The 18965-nt window shown below is 42.8% G+C and overlaps 1 protein-coding gene across 1 annotated transcript in view; it reads left to right on the forward strand.

The window, feature by feature from the left end:
• The first annotated feature begins 272 nt into the window (after positions 1-272).
• Positions 273-18965, forward strand: part of Jph1 (junctophilin 1) — an 86275-nt gene continuing 67582 nt past the window's right edge. The window contains exons 1-2 of the mRNA XM_035439005.1: positions 273-651; positions 6257-7016. Coding sequence (XP_035294896.1) covers positions 273-651; positions 6257-7016 — 1139 coding nt within the window. The remainder of the gene's footprint in view (positions 652-6256; positions 7017-18965) is intronic.

Here is an 18965-nt window from a genome sequence, read left to right on the forward strand (position 1 = left end):
CTGAAGGTCCGCTCCGGAGCTTGGGCTGTCCTCTCGCGCGCGGCGCTGGCCGGGGCGGCGGCGGAGGAGGCGGCGAGAGGCGGCGGTGGCGGAGGCGAAAGAGGAGGGGAGGACGGGGGCGGCGTCGGACTGGAGCCGATCGGCTGTGAGAGCTGCCCGGGGCGCAGTCGTGAGCTCGCCCGCCGGGCCCCCACCCCTAAGCTACACCCTGCCGTGCCCAGCTCTGCCCGCGTCCGTGCCCCCGCGGCGAGCGCGCCGGGGCTGCCCCCCGAATGACGGGCGGAAGGTTCGACTTCGACGATGGCGGCACCTACTGCGGAGGCTGGGAGGAGGGCAAGGCGCACGGGCATGGCATCTGCACGGGGCCCAAGGGCCAGGGAGAGTACTCTGGCTCCTGGTCGCATGGCTTCGAGGTGGTCGGAGGCTACACCTGGCCCAGCGGCAACACCTACCAGGGCTACTGGGCGCAGGGCAAGCGGCACGGGCTGGGGGTGGAGACGAAGGGCAAGTGGATGTACCGGGGGGAGTGGTCACATGGTTTCAAGGGGCGCTACGGGGTCCGGCAGAGCCTGTGCACCCCCGCCCGCTACGAGGGTACCTGGAGTAACGGGCTGCAGGACGGGTACGGCGTAGAGACCTACGGGGACGGAGGTGAGCGACGTCGTGGCGCTTCTGCGAGCTAGCGCGGTGGGCTCTCCGGGGCTGCGGGGACGTGGGGAGGACGCGAGGCGCACGTGTCCGGAAACCCGCCAAAACACCTGGGGAGGTTCCCACCCCTCTGTCCATCCCCCATCCCCCGCAAGACTGCGTGGGTACGCGGGTGGGGCGCGAGGGTCTGCTCCGACCTGGTTCCCCGGGCGAGCGGAGTGTCCACACCCGGGGAGTTCGGCGTGCATGTACCTGGTGGGGGCCAGCTCCTCGCTGCCACCAGGAGGGTTGGGCAGAAGAGAGGACGCTGTCACTTGAGCCCGTCACATTACGTTCCTGATCCCTCCCTCTCCGGGCCGGGTTTGAAATCGCCACTCTGGTGAAGTTAGACCGACGCCTTGGGCTGCTCTGCTGCCTGTCGGTGCTGACCGCCCCACGGTTTGGTTTCACGTGGAGTCTCGTATTTCGCTTCTGGTCCTCTAGTTAGCCTAAAGATAGAAGAAGCCAGAACCCCATAAGTAAGATGTTGGGGAGTTGGACCTTATGGAGGGTGTATTATGAAGAGTCCTAGTTACGGGCAGTGAATTGACCCCTGAAATCAGGTGAAATTCCCAATTTTCTCCCTAACTTTCACTTGGCTCCTTAAAGTACTTTGAATCAGCAGAACTGAAATCTTTGCAGACCTGGAGAGCTTTGGGCAAATTACTGGGAACATGCTTTAGGAAAAAGCGACAGAGTTGCCATGAAAGAAAAAGAGAAAGAAAGAAAAGAAAGAAAGAAAGAAAGAAGTTAAAGAGAATGCTATATCCCTGTTATTCATTAAAGGGTGTTAAACACACCTGGATGCTATTTAACAACGTTTGCCATATAATTGTGTTTATTATAGGTCAGGATTCATTTTTCTCTCTAGGAAGAGCATACATTAGTGAAACAGGTGTCAAAACTTGATTAATTTCTTTGAAAACAAAACCGAAAGAGATGAGTGGCTTATGCTTTGGCAAAATGCACTTTCTGATAATAAACATAATCATATTTAATTGAAAAGGATTGTAGGAGGCTATGTCACCTTTTGGAATTAAGCCGCTTCAGAGTTGGAGGATATTAAAGGGATCCAATTAAAAGTTTCTCCAGCCCACTGAAATCCCGTTATGCGATTGCTTATATAAAAGCTTATACAATTTGTACACTTCATTTGCTCAGAACACTTGGGCCGTGTTTCAAATGCAAAACAGCAGAATGGTAGGATTTGTTTTTTTAAAAAGACAGCTTTTCACCCTACAGTATAAATAAAGGCTATGGTTCTCATGGATTAAAGGGAGGGTCTTAATACTTTTCTATGGGCCAAGCCCTGCATGCCTTGGTAGTTAACAAGGGAGTCTTAAATGTTTGGAAGCACCAGAAAATGCCTTGGTTGACAGCCTTGTGAATGTCTGAGACTGGATTTGATTCGAAGCCCTAGCTCTAATATAACAATATACTGTGCTCAACATTGGAAAGTTTGTTTTTTAATGTGACCATTGTATAGCCCTTATTTTGAAGATTATAAAATAGGCTTGTTTTTATTATAACTTAATTACAACATAGGCTTCTTTTAAAAGTTAAAACTCATTAAGTGAAACCTGGTGGTTTAGAGTATTTGTTATGCCTAGTAATCAAAACATAGGACACGGTAAAAGCCATTTTTGTGTCTTGTGTTTGTAGAAGGCCAAATACACCTCCAAATGACTATGAATAATCTGCCTTCTGTTTTAAACCAACTTTGAAAATTTAAAAAGACAAAATTTGGCATCATCATAGCACTGTGGTTTTCTTTTTCTACCAAAAGAAAGAAAACCTGTTGTGCTATAGTCAGAAAAAAAAATTAAACACGTAGATCCCTTTTGAATACCTACTCTGTGCTAGTCAACTTCCTGATTTCTCTCACATCACCACATTTTATTAGAAAGCCCATAATTTTTAAAAATGGCCTGAACAGAGCTATATTGCTATAATTTATTCATGCAAAGCTTTTATTCCAAGTGGGAGCATCAGCTTCTTTATTCCTAAGAGTTAGCTGAATTCTGTCTCCCTTCCCATGTATTTCTGGAGACAATAGAGAAGGAAGTTATAATTCCATGTGAGAAGTATCACTTTATTTCACTAGAAATTTCTGTGTAAAGTGTTGCTGAAATAGAAACTCCCTAAATACTAAGAACTAAATGCATCGTATTCATGAAATCCAAGTCTAGATTCCCAGATATTTTTGTGCAAATTCTGATCTGCTATACTTTTTTTAAAAAAAATCTGTTATAAAACTATGGAAGATATCTAGAAAGACCCATTGTTCTATTTATGTATTTGAATTGGGGTCACTTGTAGTCCAGGCTAGTTTCAAGCTGGGGATGACCTCGAACTATAAACATTCTGCCTCTACCTCTCCAGGACCATGTGGGGATGGAATCCAGGCTTCATTCATGCCAGACAAGCACTGTACCAACAGAGCTGTGTCTTCCCCTCACCCATGGGTTTTTTGTTTGTTTTGTTTGCAGGATTACAGTTGCACGTAGCCCTCCAAAGCATATACTTTAACTTGGCACACAGCAGTCCAAGTTTGACTAAAATTCATTCCAGTCTGGATGCCATCCATTACACTATTGTGCAGTTAAGATGGACAGATCTTTAAAAATCAGCTCCCAAATGAACACAATTTAAAACAGAACCTGAAAAAAAATTGCTTTCATGTTAAATATGCACTGGAATTTAGGGATGGGGAACAGTAAATCAAACCTCCCTATGAACAAAAGAACTTGGAGACCACCTGCATCATAAAGAAAGAGATTCTGTTTTCTAGGTTCATTAACTAAACCAAACCTCTTTCAAACTTGAGATCAACCATATAGAATTTGAACAAACTGGTTTCTAGTAGTGCTTTGGATATCCTGGGGGAATTCCCTTCCATAGTGTGATAGTATAACAACACAGAAAGGAAAGGTGGCAAATACCTTTGTTCCCTGCCAGGGTCCTATTTCATAGTTCCAGAGATATTTAAACCTTCTAATTATTGCTGTCTTTAAACAGCCTGAGTATTGAAGCAGATCTTTGGAACATCTAACTGCTGGTTTGATGTTGGAACTGTCATTTGGAGGAAAGGGCCATTAGTTTTTCCATTGATGTTTACGAGCTACTAAGATGGGATGGTTGTGTTTTAAAAGCATAAATACTTACACCAAATAGCATCTTTACAAACTATTTTAGCAAGCTCATTCTATAGAAAAGTTAGAATGATAGGAATATAGCATTTTAACAGAATTTGTTTTAGTCTATGTATAAGGTTGTAGAGCTTTCATCCTACTATTTAGATTTTATCTAGGAAAAGTCAACGTTGGAAGTTTCTAATAAGTCATTGTCTTTTCCTGTTGGGGCAGCAGTGTTTGGAGATAGCTGTTATTCCATAGGAAGCTCATTATCATGCAAAACAAACAAAAAAACCCCACTTTTTAAAGATAGGGTCCAGCTGTGTAGCCCAGACTATCCTGGAACACATGAACCTCCTGCCTCAGCCTTCCAAGTGCTGGGATTGCAGACATGCATCCCCATAAATAGCTTCAGAAATCTTTGTATGTAACAATCGTACCCTGTTTTGAGAGCTGTGCCCACCCCATCAGAAGTTCATGGATATGAAGTTAAGACTTCTCGTCTACTTAGACTATGGCAGTCATAGTACCCGACCCCATGGTATTTCATTGTTGCCCCCCTCCCCGTTGTCAGTTTATAAGATGTAAATATATCAGAATGAGAAAGGGGAGAAGATAGTCTTGAAATTAATCCAAACCTTTTACTTGGGAACAGTTCCTATTAAAACCACTATCTTGGACAGACATGGTGATATGTCCTTGTAATCCCTGCATTTAGAAGGCTCACATAGGATTGAGAGTTCCAGGCCAATCTACATAATAAGATACCAACTTAAGAAATAACAGTACCCCAGTGGAATTAGCACTTGTTGCATTAAAAAATAAATGCATCCCAATCACTCAAATCCTACAAGGTGTTGTCAAATACAAAGTATAATAAAAAACAGAACAAGATCAACAGATTATAGTCATGACATTGGAAATTGTTAACAATAACACCAAAGTAATTGCATTTTAAAATTTCTTCTAGATAGCTGCTCTGGGGTCATACTAAGGATGTAAAATTTGCCTTTAATTAAAGGAAATGAGCTTGACTTCAAAAATTCTAAGCTCCTTAGTTTAGCCTTCCTTTCCTCTAAAGAATATTTAAAAACCCTTACCAGGATATTTTTTAAACTATCTTCAATTATTAAGTAGAAAAACTCACTGAAAATATTTTTATATCTTATTCTTTTTTATATTTATATCCTCATTATACTATATATATTTATATTCTTATTAGACTTTTTAAAGTACAATATTCATTGAAAAGTGATCTGGATCAGCAAAATTTTAATGTACACTGTCAAGTATTCTTCAAAGATTTTTAAAGTTTTTTTCATCCCATCAGTTCATTCAGGCTCTATAAACATAGTCTCCAGACAGCCGGGGACCACAGAGACCACAGGATTCATAATCCATGATGAGTTTGAAACATTTGCCTTCCTTTGAGAATCAGGTCCTGCCCTCAGGTATTTGTGGTGTGTGGTGAGACTGTCAATGCTTTGGCAGAGACTAGGGAGAGCCATATAGAGAATGTCCAGGAGAAAACAAATTTGGCAAGTAATATGCTACTGGGCACCACACACACACACACTCTCACTCACTCATATCAATCCTCAGCTTGCTCTTCCCTGAGTGTAGAGAATGTTTCATGTCATAGAAAAGCCAAGACAGCTTGTTAGAAAAACCCGTATCATAAGCATTCCGATCACTGTTACTAGTGTTAAACATTTGTGCTTTTTAGAATGTTGTACTGGGAAAAGACCTCAAAGCCATTTTTCAGCCAAATTAGTAAAACTTTCATTGGAAACCATGACTAGAATATTTTTTTTTTCTACCGTGGCACTGCCTCACTAAGGTCATTGATGCTTTCAGAAGGAAAAAGGTGATTTCAATGATCACTCTATTTGTATTGAGAAAATACAATTCGCAGCTCTGAGTGTGTAGCTCACTGGTGGAGCATTAGCCTAGTGTATATAACGTCTTATGTTCAATTTCCAGATAAACACACTCACTGAATTGTGGTTCCTATGCATGCCTACCATTCATAAAAATTTTTAAATAAAAAGCAGAAGTCTGGCTATCAGAAAAGTTTATAGATTAAAACCATAAGAATCCAAGTCACCACCGGGCGTTGGTGGCGCACACCTTTAATCCCAGCACTCAGGAGGCAGAGGCAGGCGGATCTCTGTGAGTTCGAGGCCAGCCTGGTCTCCAGAGCGAGTGCCAGGATAGGCTCCAAAGCTACACAGAGAAACCCTGTCTAAAAAAAAAAAAAAAAATCCAAGTCACCAGGTAGCCATTCACAGGTGAATGAAAAGTGTTAATCAGGGTTGCCCTCACGAAGTGTGTTGAATTTGACCCCGGCCCTTCCTGCCCAGGGTACTGTTCTCTCACTATGCAGATGCCGTCCTCAAAAACTCACACGCTCTTGCCAATCTGCTCTCTCGAAGGTACCTACCAGGGCCAGTGGGCTGGAGGCATGCGGCATGGCTACGGCGTGCGCCAGAGCGTGCCATATGGCATGGCCACTGTGATCCGCTCCCCACTACGCACCTCACTGGCCTCCCTGCGCAGCGAACAGAGCAATGGTAGTGTGCTACACGATGCTGCTGCAGCTGCTGCAGACAACCCAGCTGGCACGAGAGGCGGCTTCGTGCTCAACTTCCACGCAGACACGGAGCTGGGCAAGAAGAAAGGTGGCCTCTTCCGACGGGGCTCCCTACTTGGTAGCATGAAACTCCGCAAGTCCGAATCCAAGTCTTCCATCTCCAGCAAGCGCAGCTCGGTCCGCAGCGATGCAGCCATGAGCCGAATCAGTTCCAGTGATGCCAACTCCACAATCAGCTTTGGTGATGTCGACTGTGATTTTTGTGCTATGGAAGATCATGTGGATGCCACCACCACAGAAACCTACATGGGCGAGTGGAAGAACGATAAACGCAATGGCTTCGGCATCAGCGAGCGCTCCAATGGCATGAAGTATGAAGGCGAGTGGGCCAATAACAAGAGGCATGGGTACGGCTGCACCGTGTTTCCCGATGGCTCCAAGGAAGAGGGAAAATACAAAAATAATATCCTAGTCCGTGGAATAAGGAAGCAGCTTATACCAATAAGAAATACAAAAACTAGGGAGAAGGTGGATAGAGCGATTGAAGGCGCACAAAGGGCTGCCGCCATGGCCAGAACCAAAGTGGAAATAGCAAACTCAAGGTATGTGAATACAGACAGGGTGGGTGGTTTGGCTTAAGGCAGGGATGGAGGTTCTTCAGAACACTGTAGTTTTCTGTCTTTCTGATGATGGTATGGCCAAATAGGTTCCCAGTACACTTAGAGGGGGAGGGGAGAAAAGACTGAAAATTTGACTTCAACAGAATGAGAGTGAAAAACCATTTTCAAAAATGTTGAAGGCACATGGGACAATCTTTCTGTTCTGAATTGTGTCCCTGATATTTAACAACCTGATGGAGTTCATTCAGAAATCCTTCTAAGTCCAGAAAGTTAATATTTTTTAAAGTGCCTCTGAAATACTGTCACTGCTTTGTGTGTTAAAGTGATAATATCCCTTTGTGTAGAAACATACCTACAATACAGGTTATATACCTTTATTATGATATTAAGTTGATCACAGTTACAACTCCTCAATAAGATTATTATAACTTAGGGAGTTAAAATTCTGTTCGAGGCTTTTTGAATCAGCTTTGAGAAAAAACGCAGAGGTCTGGGAGAAGATAAAGCAAAAGGGGAGAGGATGAAATCTAGCATGGATGTTGAAAAAGCCAGAGCTCCTCCACAGGAACAGACCAGAAGGCCAAGGTTGGGAAGCATCGCCCCAGTCTGTGCAGGAGAGATTAGATCACTTGTGTATTAAAAGAAATGGGTGGAGAGAACTTGACGTGGACAGATGGGATTCTTAGTGTGCCAAGGTTGGAAGAAAGTAGAGCAGTTGAGAGGAGGGCTGGCATAAGCAGGAGAAAACGGGTTGGTAAGAGGTGGACAGAGGGATGCATGTGGGCATGGTAGAGTTCTGTGCTTGAGGTTTTACTCTAGAAACTAAGCTCCGTGGTTCAGCACAAGGGATGGAGACACCTGTAAGGACAGAGTTTTACTAAGGATAAGCACCATCAGTTAGACAGCGCTGGTTTTGCTTGGAGGTTTTAGTTTTAGGGGTTAAGGACTGGCCATAGTTATGTGTGACTTGAGACATAAATCTGGCATAGAATGTTTAAAATCCTGCTTCTGCTTCAATAATACTCATCTGCCTTAGTAAACTTTCCTCTGAAACCACAAAATATTAGCACACCTTTGGATGTTTATTCTTAGTACTGAAATCAGAGAGTAAGCCCACCCCTTTTGGTTGGACCATAGGGAATTTAGTTTTTTAAAAGATTTATTATTTATGTGTAAGTGCCTACATGAGGTTATGTGTGCCACATGCTGGGTCCCCTCAAGGTCAGAAGAGGATGTCTGGTGCGCTGGAGCTGGAGTGATAGGCAGCCATGAGCTACTGTGTGGGTGCTAGGAACCAAACCCTGGTCCTCTACATGAGTAGCAGGTGCTCTTAACCACTGAGCCTCATCTCCAGCCCCAGTATTTGAACTTTTAATACACAAAAATGTGGTAAATTCATAGTTGTTCTTTAACACTTCAAGAATTCTAGACTCGTTTGCCTTGTTTTGAATACTACTGTTTTACAAGTACTCTTGCATCTGAAACAATAATTGGAAAGTGAAAAGAAGTCACTTTTTTGTATTATTTTAGACATCACAGTTTTCTTCACCTCAAACGCCCATGCAAGATTTCTCCTGCACCCTTTCCCGAGCACCCTCTGGTGTAACAGTTTTCTTTGCTAAGCACTAGATCTGCATACATTTCAGGGTACTTGGCTCATGCAGTCTCTCTGGCTTTGCTGGCCCTCAGCTCCCTTGTAGAGCTGACACTGCATGCTTTGCTTGCTAGGCCCCAATCTCTAATTTTAAATGCACTCCTGGAATCTTCCATTCCGTGCTCTCCTTACAAGTTAGTGGCACACTGCAGGCAAGTTCAGGCTTAGTGGATGGGAAATAAACCTGTGCAGGACACTCTCACAAAGGATGTATTCTAACTATTGGTTTTCATGACGAGTTAGATTATAAGAAACATACCTAACTGAAGGGTATACTTGGGGCACAGAGACAATCTCTGACTATCCTAGCATCATCAAACGATTTCCCAAATCAGAGCCACAATCTTCTGTTGGAACACTTGGAGAGAGTAGCATGTGGATTGGGGACACTGTGTCATATGTTGATATATTGTGTCATGTAGTCAATAGCCCAGGCATCTTTAGACCTTAGACTTTCAGCAGCTGAGGTTTCATTTAGCAACTTAAAAATACTCAATGCATTATGCTAAATGAAATGAACTAGTGACAGAAGGACAAATACTGTTTGGTGCTGCTTACATGGATCATCTGAAATGGCCAAAGTAAAACACAGAACAGAATGGTGGTAGTCAGGGAATTAGGTGAGCTAAGTAATCACTGGCTGAGGGTTTGGGGTTGAGGAAGTGTAAAATGTGTCCGTTTGAGAGGTCCATGCAGCGCTGTGCCTGTAGCTCACAGTATTCAACCATGCACTTCATTTTTTTTTTTTAAAGAGGGCTGGAGTTGTATGAGGTGTTTTTGTTTTCCCACAACATAAAGCTAGTATTCAGATGACATAACAGACAAAAAAATTAAAAACTCTCAACTAAACTTTTCTACCTTCTTTTATTTCCCAGTGCCCTGGATGCAGTAGATACTTTAACACAGAGTTTTGACTTTATCTTTGAAGAAGGTAGCTGACTGACTGATATTCCCCATGAAATAGTTGTTTAAGGTTGATGATATTAGTAGGTATTAAATACCACAGAGTAGATATACAATGTGTAGATGACTTACTAGCAGATTAGCCCTTTAAAGGTCAAAATTAGAGCCTGGGAGATGGCTCAGTATGTGAAAGTACTGACCACTAAGCCTAATGACCTGAGTATAATCCCCCAGACCCACTTGGGGAAAGGAGAGAACCGACTCCTGCAGACTTTTTGCTGATCTTCAGATACATGCTTACATATGCACACATTGGAAAATGTAATTGTTTTAACTTAAAATTAAAACTAGAAGGGATGCTGATAATTTGTTGAACCATGGAACTTTTCCTCAGGTTCTGCTCTGATTCAAAAAGTGTTGTAAAAAAGTGACATTTTTTTCTTCCCTTCTTGTCTTGATTGGGGTAAATTCATTTTCAGTGACTAACACAGGTCTCAGCTCTGTTGCTTAAGAAATCTTAGATAGGAGAGCAGCTGCGATTATTTCAAGAAGGAAGCATGCCTAGCCATTGCTAAGCTTCCATGCCAGTGGCTGACCTCAGCCTCCCTGCTATGTAGATGGCATACTCTCTGAGAGACTTCCAAACCAGGGAGAATATGCCAGCACCCAAACCCAGGCCCCTTGTCTTTCCTTCATCCATGGTTACCCTTTGATGGGGCCTAACCAGCTGGACTCATGGAAATATTTAGAGCATTATACCTAAGAATGTCTCCCCTACAGCATTGTGCTGCTTTATAGAAGTCTGTTTGGGTAGAGAAGACTAAAGGTCCCAGCTCCAGAACTTGAATAGCTCTAAGATCATATCTGATTCACTCCCCTCATATTCAGAGATAGAGATGAGGCTCCATCCAAGATTACCCACTGTCCATCTAAATGACCCGCTACCAACACTCATGACCATTCTCTTAGCTCTTTCTCTAGCAGTTTCTTCAGTCATCCTTGTTCTGTCAATCCTGTTTCTTGTTCAGTCACCATTTATTCCATTGTGGCTCCAGTAATTCCTGAAGTAAGATGTTCAAGGAGGTTTGTAATACTTGAGAAAAAAATGTTGTAAGGAAGAGAAAGCATTTAGTTGAAAGAGTGAATGAGAAGTGGTTCTGACAGAGCCAAACTTAGAAACTTATAGATATTCAGGGAGGAGTTCGGACAAAAGCAGAGTTTTATCTTAGGCTGAACCTCAGGAAACAGTCATCATAGAAGAGGGGTGATACACTGTAAGAGTGTGAGAGGGGCAAGAGAGCTGACCTAGAGCCACTAAGGACCTAAATGAATGCTTTTGCTAGTGTTATCCTATAATAGCCTCAGGAAGAGGCAGGGCAATGGTGGTCAGAGCACTCACAGGAATTATTCCTTCTGCACATCTGTCCTATTCAGTTTCATGGAAACTAGTGGGGCTCACTGGTGTGGAGCTATCCAGGCTTCAATCTTGAGATGTCAGTAACCATGGAACAGAACAAGTAGCTGTACTGCCACCATCAACCTCACCCAGACCACCCTCAGCACTTCTAGTGACAAGAGTATTACATGATCTAGACAGGCAATGAACCAAGGAACACTCCTCTCCTCCCTGCTAGCCTCAGATGTACCGCTGTCAGCAGAGTGGATATCAGAAGTATGGAAGCAAAAGTATTAGGAGGGCCTTGGGTTCAGGTGACTTGGTGCACAAGTCAACTTGCTGTATCTGTCTTCAGAACTCCAGGGTGGATTTCATACTTTTCTGTAGAATTTGTAAAGACTGCCGCCCATACTTTTACAGTTTCTTACCCCCTCCCCACTATCACTATCTTTCTTTCAGAGCTTTGCCCTGGCTCCCCCTGGCCAGCTCTTCAGTTCTCACTCAGATGTCAATATATGTTCCCAAGGAAGGTACACAGGACTCTATTTTCTCCTCCCCACTCCATCCTCTTCTGTGTGGATTAAGTTCCCATGTTAATCTAGGTGCCATTACATGGCAATCATATGTTGACTCTCACTTCCCAGCTGGATTGGGAGGAGCTGACCCTACTGGTAGCTCTGGTCCCTTTTGTGTCCCCAAAGTGAGCTTTGATCAGGGAACAGTCAATTAAATTAAATTCTCATCACTCAAAGTTTGAACACTGCCAGGGTTTCTGATATGGTTTCACCATGCATTTATGAACTATAGTTTGAAGGAAGAAAATGTAGTGCTAGTAACTTGTTGTGCCATGATAGTCAAGGAAGTATAGAAAATGCAGAATTGAGTAAGACAGGTACCCCTTTTCCTCATGAAACCAACAGGGCTTTGAGGTATGTTGACAAGGTATCTCCTTTCTCAGTGGGAGTTGAGCTGGTCCAATAATAAACAGTAATTCCTCTACAGATTAGGAACCTCCAGGAATTCAATCCATAGTGATTATAATAACATTGGTTCATTCTATGCATTTGACAGCAACAAAGTAGGATATTCAGCTATCCTTTTTCCCCCTGAAAGTTTCTCTTATTCTGCCTCTTTCTTGGAGCTATTTTCTTAAACTGAATCATATCTGAGCCTGACATAGGAAGTTGTCCAGGATAGCTAGGTCAATCCTTTGAAAAAAAAAAAAAAACTTCATTTAATTCACACTTCACTTTTGGGTGATTGAAATCCAAAGTCACCCATGAGTCAGTGCATGTTATGGATCCAAAATAAACTGATTACTCCTGATTTTAGATGGCAGGGGATGGCGGGGTGGGGGGGAAGTTCCTCATTCTGTGCCAGGTTGTGGAAAGTAGAGTCATTGAAATGTACAAATTCTACTAGAATGAAAAGTTTGCATTCATTTGTTGGTTTTTATCTGCTGTCTTAGTGGCTTTTGTTTACTTAGTGTTTTTGAGACAGCCTTGCTGCTGTGTTGCCCACACTGGACTTAACTAGTAATCCTCCTGTCTCAGCCTTCAGAATCTTGGCATGACAGGCTACTTACTACACACAGTCTCATGCCATATTTCTTTTTTTTTTGGGGGGGGGGTGTTTCAAGACAGGGTTTCTCTGTGGCTTTGGAGGTTGTCCTGGAACTAGCTCTTGTAGACCAGGCTGGCCTCAAACTCAGAGATCCGCCTGCCTCTGCCTCCCGAGTGCTGGGATTAAAAGCCACCACCACCCGGCCTCATGCCATATTTCTAAGACCAGTTTCATGTTAATTTTTCTATGATTTTTGTTGTTGCTGTTCTTCCTCTGAGTGTCTAGTAAGTTCTTAAGTGTGAGCAAAGTAGTTTTTTTTGTTTGTTTGTTTGTTTTCTTTGTTTTGCTTTTCTTTTCTTTTATTGATTCTTTGTGGATTTTCACAGCATGCTTTCCAATCTCCCTGTCCCCTTGCATTTGCCCCTGTACCTCCCCCCAAAACAACAACAAAAAGAAAAGGAAAGAAAGGAAAAGAATGTTTTGAAAACTGTAGTGTGGACCATTGAGAAACACAGTTTACCCTCTAGTTCATTCATCTTTACTTGAAAATGTTAGTTGCCACGAGTCTTTGGCCTGGCTCAAGGCTCTGGTTTCTGCCACACCATGATAATGGGCTCTCATTGGGACTCCTCCTGGACACCCTGTCCTTGTCCTGTGTCATGGAGGTCCTGCTGTTTTGGATCTGTAGATTCATCTTCTCTACATGCTCCAAGAGTTCATAGGTGGAGTGAATGTTAGGTGGGCCAACTGGTAGCCCTGGTCAGCACAGTCATTTTTGCATGAAGATGAATTCTTTCTAATGCCTAAGAAACTAACTTACCGAGGGTCCTGCTCAACAGATAACACACAGGCATATCCCCCTGAGCGGAGCATGGGTCATTTTCTTCACATTATCACATGGTGTATCTCCACAAAGCGGGACCCTGTGTGCACAGTCACGAGCACCAGTCTGTTCCATGAGACTGAGGATGCGACTCAGTGTAGAGCAGTTGTGTAACATGCATGAGGCGACAGGTCTGATCCTCAGCAATAGACACACACACACACACACACACACACACACACACACACACGGACGGACGGACGGACGGACCCCATTTCTGGCCTCTTACCTGTATGGAGTCAGCACACAGTCATAGGCAATTATGTTTTTAAGAGGCAGGGAAAAATAAGCAATTTAAGAAGATATATTTCTCCTCTTTAAAAAGAATGCCCATTCCTGTGGGAGCAAACAAGGCCTGCCCTAACTTCTTCCCTCTTAGTTGTCTATGGAGTATTTAATAACAAACATGGCTTCTCCATATCAGGGCCCTGAAGCTGTCCCTAGGATCCTGTCTGTGGGTGTGCAGAGAGAACAGCTGGAACCAGAAAGATGACCTCCCAGGGACAGTGCTGTCCTGCCCCCAAGCCAGGAGTGAGGCTTGGCTGCTGGAGTGCTGGAAGGCGTAACTTGGGGACACAGAGAAACTACTGTGGCAGTTCTGTCCCTCAGCCCCGATGTTACATCACTCACCTACTATTTAACAGGCCATTACACACTACTCAGGAACACAGGGTTAAGAGAGCCTTCTCATACCTCCGTCAGGCTATCTTCTAAGGACCCTTCTTTCAAAACCTCTTTCTCTACCTCCCAAATCTGTGCTCATTAGGAAACTCAGACAGAGAGGTAGGCATGCATTTTGACGAAGTAGATGTAATAAAAAACAAATTTAGTGAAAATGAATGTTATGCTGCAGTCAATGCCACACTGTTAACCAGACATTCAGATTATTACAAACATCCTTCTTAAAACCCAAGTCATACAGGCATGGCTCTCAATGTGACTAAACAAGAAAGACAAGGGAAGATGCTTTATGTGATATGAATGGGATTCGAAGTGATATTGAACCCAGCAATGATTTGTGTGGCTTGGAAAACGGGAGGAAAAAGGGAGGGAAGTCTGCAGCCATTAGCTAGGCTTGAGGTCATATGCTGACTGACTTTTACCTGCAGCAGTTGGAGTCGGCTTGGTACAAATTTCATCTCATTTAGTGTGAAATAGAAAATGTTCCTGATACTATAATTGTGAAGAATTGTAGCAACAGTATCTTTTAAGTACAGCTGTATTTATAACGAAAGCCATGACTATTCTGTTCCCTGGGAAGCCCCTCAGAATCGGGATGGCATTCACAGCCCTGTCCTATATATACTCTGACCTCAGCTCTGAGGCAGAGATGCTCTGTCTTTGGGCAAGTGGCAGAATCCCATGTGCAAGTGAGTACAGCTGTGGGCTCCTCCCAGCAGCAGCTGCCAGCAGCCCGAGCTCCCCACTCACAACTTTCCATTATGGATTAAGCTGACTCTGCCAGTCTCCCTTTACTCAAGACACCAAACTGGATGCTTGCAAGACTAGTGCCTTGCAAATCTTTGAGATGCTTTTCTTATTATAGATGAAATATGAACATTGTGTTTAGGAACGGGATCCAGCAAATGCCAAAGGTATTTATGTAAGTCACTCAGCTTTAGTACAACGGCCTCCTGAGAATAAAATCAAATCAGCTTTTCAGAATTTTGACCTTCTGTTTTAGTTGGTGTTTCACATTTGTTGGATAATATGCTAAATTCAAACTAAGCTGCTTTCTGAGAAATTTAATTAACACGTAAGGAGTCAAGATTGACTTCAGACTGCTGTACTCTTTTGAAGGCAATCTCCTTAGGCATTCTGTATGGGCCAAGAGAAACTTATTAAAGGCAACTGAAATATATATGATATATATGTATATCATGCATATATTCAGTCACTTTCTAACACTTTTTAAACAATGTCAGAGAATAGTAAATAGTTTTCATTTGATGTCTGCTAATTTTCTGACTTAGGGTTAAAATGAATTGCAATTTAATGATATCAAATAATCAAACTTTGGTTTCAGTTGTTGGAAGTCTTTTTTTTATGTTTTGCTGCATTGGTGTGAAATGTTTCTTAGTTCAATTTTGTAATTTCAAGATTTCATACTTTTGTTTTCATGTATCAGGGGCTTGAGATATATGTGAGGAGCCATTTAGTCAGAATACATACAAGAAATGTATTCTTCACCCCTGAAGCCAGCAATTTAGGGCCTGAGCCCTGAGGGTGAGAATGAAGGTACATCACACAATGGACATTAGTCATATTATCTTTGTGGTCCATGTTTCTCACCCCATTCCTACAAAGTACAATGACTTGAAAATTGGTAAATCCATTACTTGCCTTAAAGAGACACAGATGCCACTGAAGGGTAGCATTTCTCCCTTCCTTGCCTGTCACATCTTACTGTACACAGTAACATTTTTATGTGGAATCTCAGAAAAGACATGCCCTAGTTTGTTTTCTGTTGTTGTGATAAAAGACTGACCAAAACCAACTTGGGAAGGAAAGGGTTTATTTCATCTTACAACTCCCAGGTCACTTGTCCTTCATTGAGTGAAGTCAGGGCAGGAACCTAGAGACAGGAACTGAAGCAGAAGACCGTGGAGGAATGCTTGTCTTGATCCCCATGGGGTGCTCAGTCTTGTTTTTATACAGCTCAGGACCACCTTCCCAGTATCCTGGGCCCTCCTGCATCAATTGTTAATCAAGAAATTGCCCGTCCCCCCACAAACATGCACACAGGCCAGTTTAAATGATGCAGCACTTCAGTTGAGGTTCCCTTTTCTCAGGTTGTCCTAGTTTTGTTGACACAAGCTTAATCAGCACAAGACACATATTAACCAGTCCATTTTCTAAGACTTGGTTCTTAATGAAATGTGCATTTTCCTCATTCTTTGAACCTATCAGTTTTCAAGTAAATGTACAATCAACACTGAGACTTTTCCTGGTAGACTCTAGCTGGGGCAAATTTAAAAAGTATTACCTCTGGAATAATTGATTCATCACTGTGCGTTAAGGTACCAGGTGGGAGGAGCTTTATTCTGGTATAAGACTGGATGGAAGCAGTGTCTACAGGTGGCATCTAGCCTGAGAATCACAGGATGAGTAGACACTTCTAGAATGTGGAGTCATGGAGGAGGGTACACAGAATAATAATCCACTAACTGGGGGTATGGTAAAGTGCTGAATGTGGTTGCAGCTATGTGGGGAATGAGCTGAAACTTTATTCTGCAGATAGCGTAGTACTGTTAATAATACTACTGTTAATAGATATTCAGCAGAAGACTTTCATGATCATCTTTATGAAGCTCACTCTGGGTGCTGGTAGTATAGGATAAGCAAGGGGCAGTAGAACCAGGAGCAGATAACATGGTCACCTGCTAACTACTACCCAAGACAAGATCGCACCATTGAGCTATGCGGGACAGTGTGGGATGGCAAGAAAAGCCCATGTGTGGACCATCCAGGATTTTGTTAAGTGGTTGAACAGGTATGGGAAGAGTAAGCATAGCTCTGGAGTTCCTGGGTTAGGCTGGCTATATGGAGCACTGCTTACTCAGAATATTGGATTTCATCTTTTTCATTCATTCTTTAAAAAAATAAAAGGCCTTTCCACCTGCCTTGATCACCTCAGTTGTCTAATTATAGTCATTCACCATCAGGCCTAACTGAATTTGGATATTTGACTTAGTACACAGTACTGCCACAGCTCAGATCCCAACTTGAAGGAAGCAAGATATTTATTTATAGAGCATGCTGAAAAAGAGAAATTCTGTACATGTGTTAGTAGACACACCTCTTTCTAAAAGGAACAAGTAGAACAATTCTCACATTAGGTGCCTAGAAATCTGTTACCTTGTGACAAGTAATGCAGGTATTTGTATTTTTAAAACTGTGCTTTCTAGGATTTGTGCTCAGCAGACCTGCCCAGGGAGCAAGAACTATGTTGTTGAACTATTTCTTTTCTTGACAACATCCTAGAACAAGCTATCATTCCTGCAAATTATTATGCTACAGAAATGCCATTGAGCAAACATTTATATAGTGCAAGCTCTGTTCAAATATGACACCAAAGCCCTTTAAATACAAGGATGAATAAGAAATGTCTGTCCATAAAAGCAAACATCCAACCCAGTGCAGAGTACCATCGTGTATCTGGCAGGTGCCATGGAACAGTAAGATAGAAGAAGACCCTCTGAATAGGTAACTGCCACATCTTTAGCAAGTTTGTCACAGACATTTGGCTTGTACTTTATATAGGCAGCTTTCTCTACCCACAATATGTTCACATAGGATCATCTTTCATTGCCTAACCTCCCTTAGATGTTTGTGGTTATATTCCATAGGGGTTATAGCTAAGTGAAGAATCTGAATTAGCCACCGCCACCTTCTCTCTCTTTATTCTTGTGGTTTTGAGGGCTATTGTTGTTTTGAGACAGGGTCTCACCGTGTAGCTCTGGCTGTTCTGGAACTCACTATGTAAACCAGATTGGCCTCAATCTCACAGAGATCCACCTTCTTCTGCTTCCTGAGTGCTGGATTAATGCCACTACACCCATTACTAAAAATGGCTCATAAGATAAGTGAACCTGATCATTATAATCTTGATAATAGGATTTCATGTCATGTTTGGAAGAGAGTACATTGGCTGACAGCAGGCACTCTGGTTCTCTGGCTCCCAGAGTCTTCTCACACCCCTCTTCCTAGATTTCCTGTGAGCCTTACAAAATTTCCCCAAAAATATTGTCTTAAAGTTTACTGAGTTAAATTATTTTTGAAATCCATTAGATAGAATTTTGGGAGGTGGGGGGACCCTCTTAGCAGTGTTTGGATTCATAGATTTTGAAGTCGGTTGTTTGATTTGTAAATTAATTTTGGGTACCGTTTGCAGATGAAGCAGTAGAGACAACACTAAACATGTCCCCTAAGCTCATGATGCACAAATGCATGATCTTTGTCTTTTGTCTGAGGATAATAGTCTGGTTGATACCCTTTGGCCATACAAAGAGCCAAGAAGTCTTAAGCAGTTACCCAGTACCTGGACTGTGGCATGACCTTGACATTTGTCATCTCATCTAATCCTCACAGCAACCATGTCTGTAGGACATGGAGATTTAGAAGATCACAAAACAAGTGTGTGATAGATCTAGGCTTAGGTCCCAAAAATGTGACATCGGAAGCTAGGTGTTTCCCATCCTCTGGCTTTTGAAAACTGGGGGAGGTATTCTTTTCTTGAAACAATGTCCACTCCTTGGGTTCAAAAAGGCTGGTCTGTCCAGGAGCACTAGTATTGCAGTGCAAAACAGAGATCTTACCTCAAAGAGAAGAGATCATTTATTCTGAGCCGAATATGAGTGGCCATAGTCCAAGAACACAGATTCAGATTGCCTCAGATAGCATGGTCCACTGTGGAAGAACTACTAAATACCAGGGTTAAGTCACAAAACATTTACCAAATACATTATTAGAAACTACAGATAAGAAAGTGGCACCAAAACTGCCTTAGGCTTCAGGTGCTGTCTGGTAACA

This window comes from Cricetulus griseus, chromosome 2 (assembly GCF_003668045.3).
Source record: "Cricetulus griseus strain 17A/GY chromosome 2, alternate assembly CriGri-PICRH-1.0, whole genome shotgun sequence".
Taxonomy (NCBI): Eukaryota; Metazoa; Chordata; class Mammalia; order Rodentia; family Cricetidae; genus Cricetulus; species Cricetulus griseus.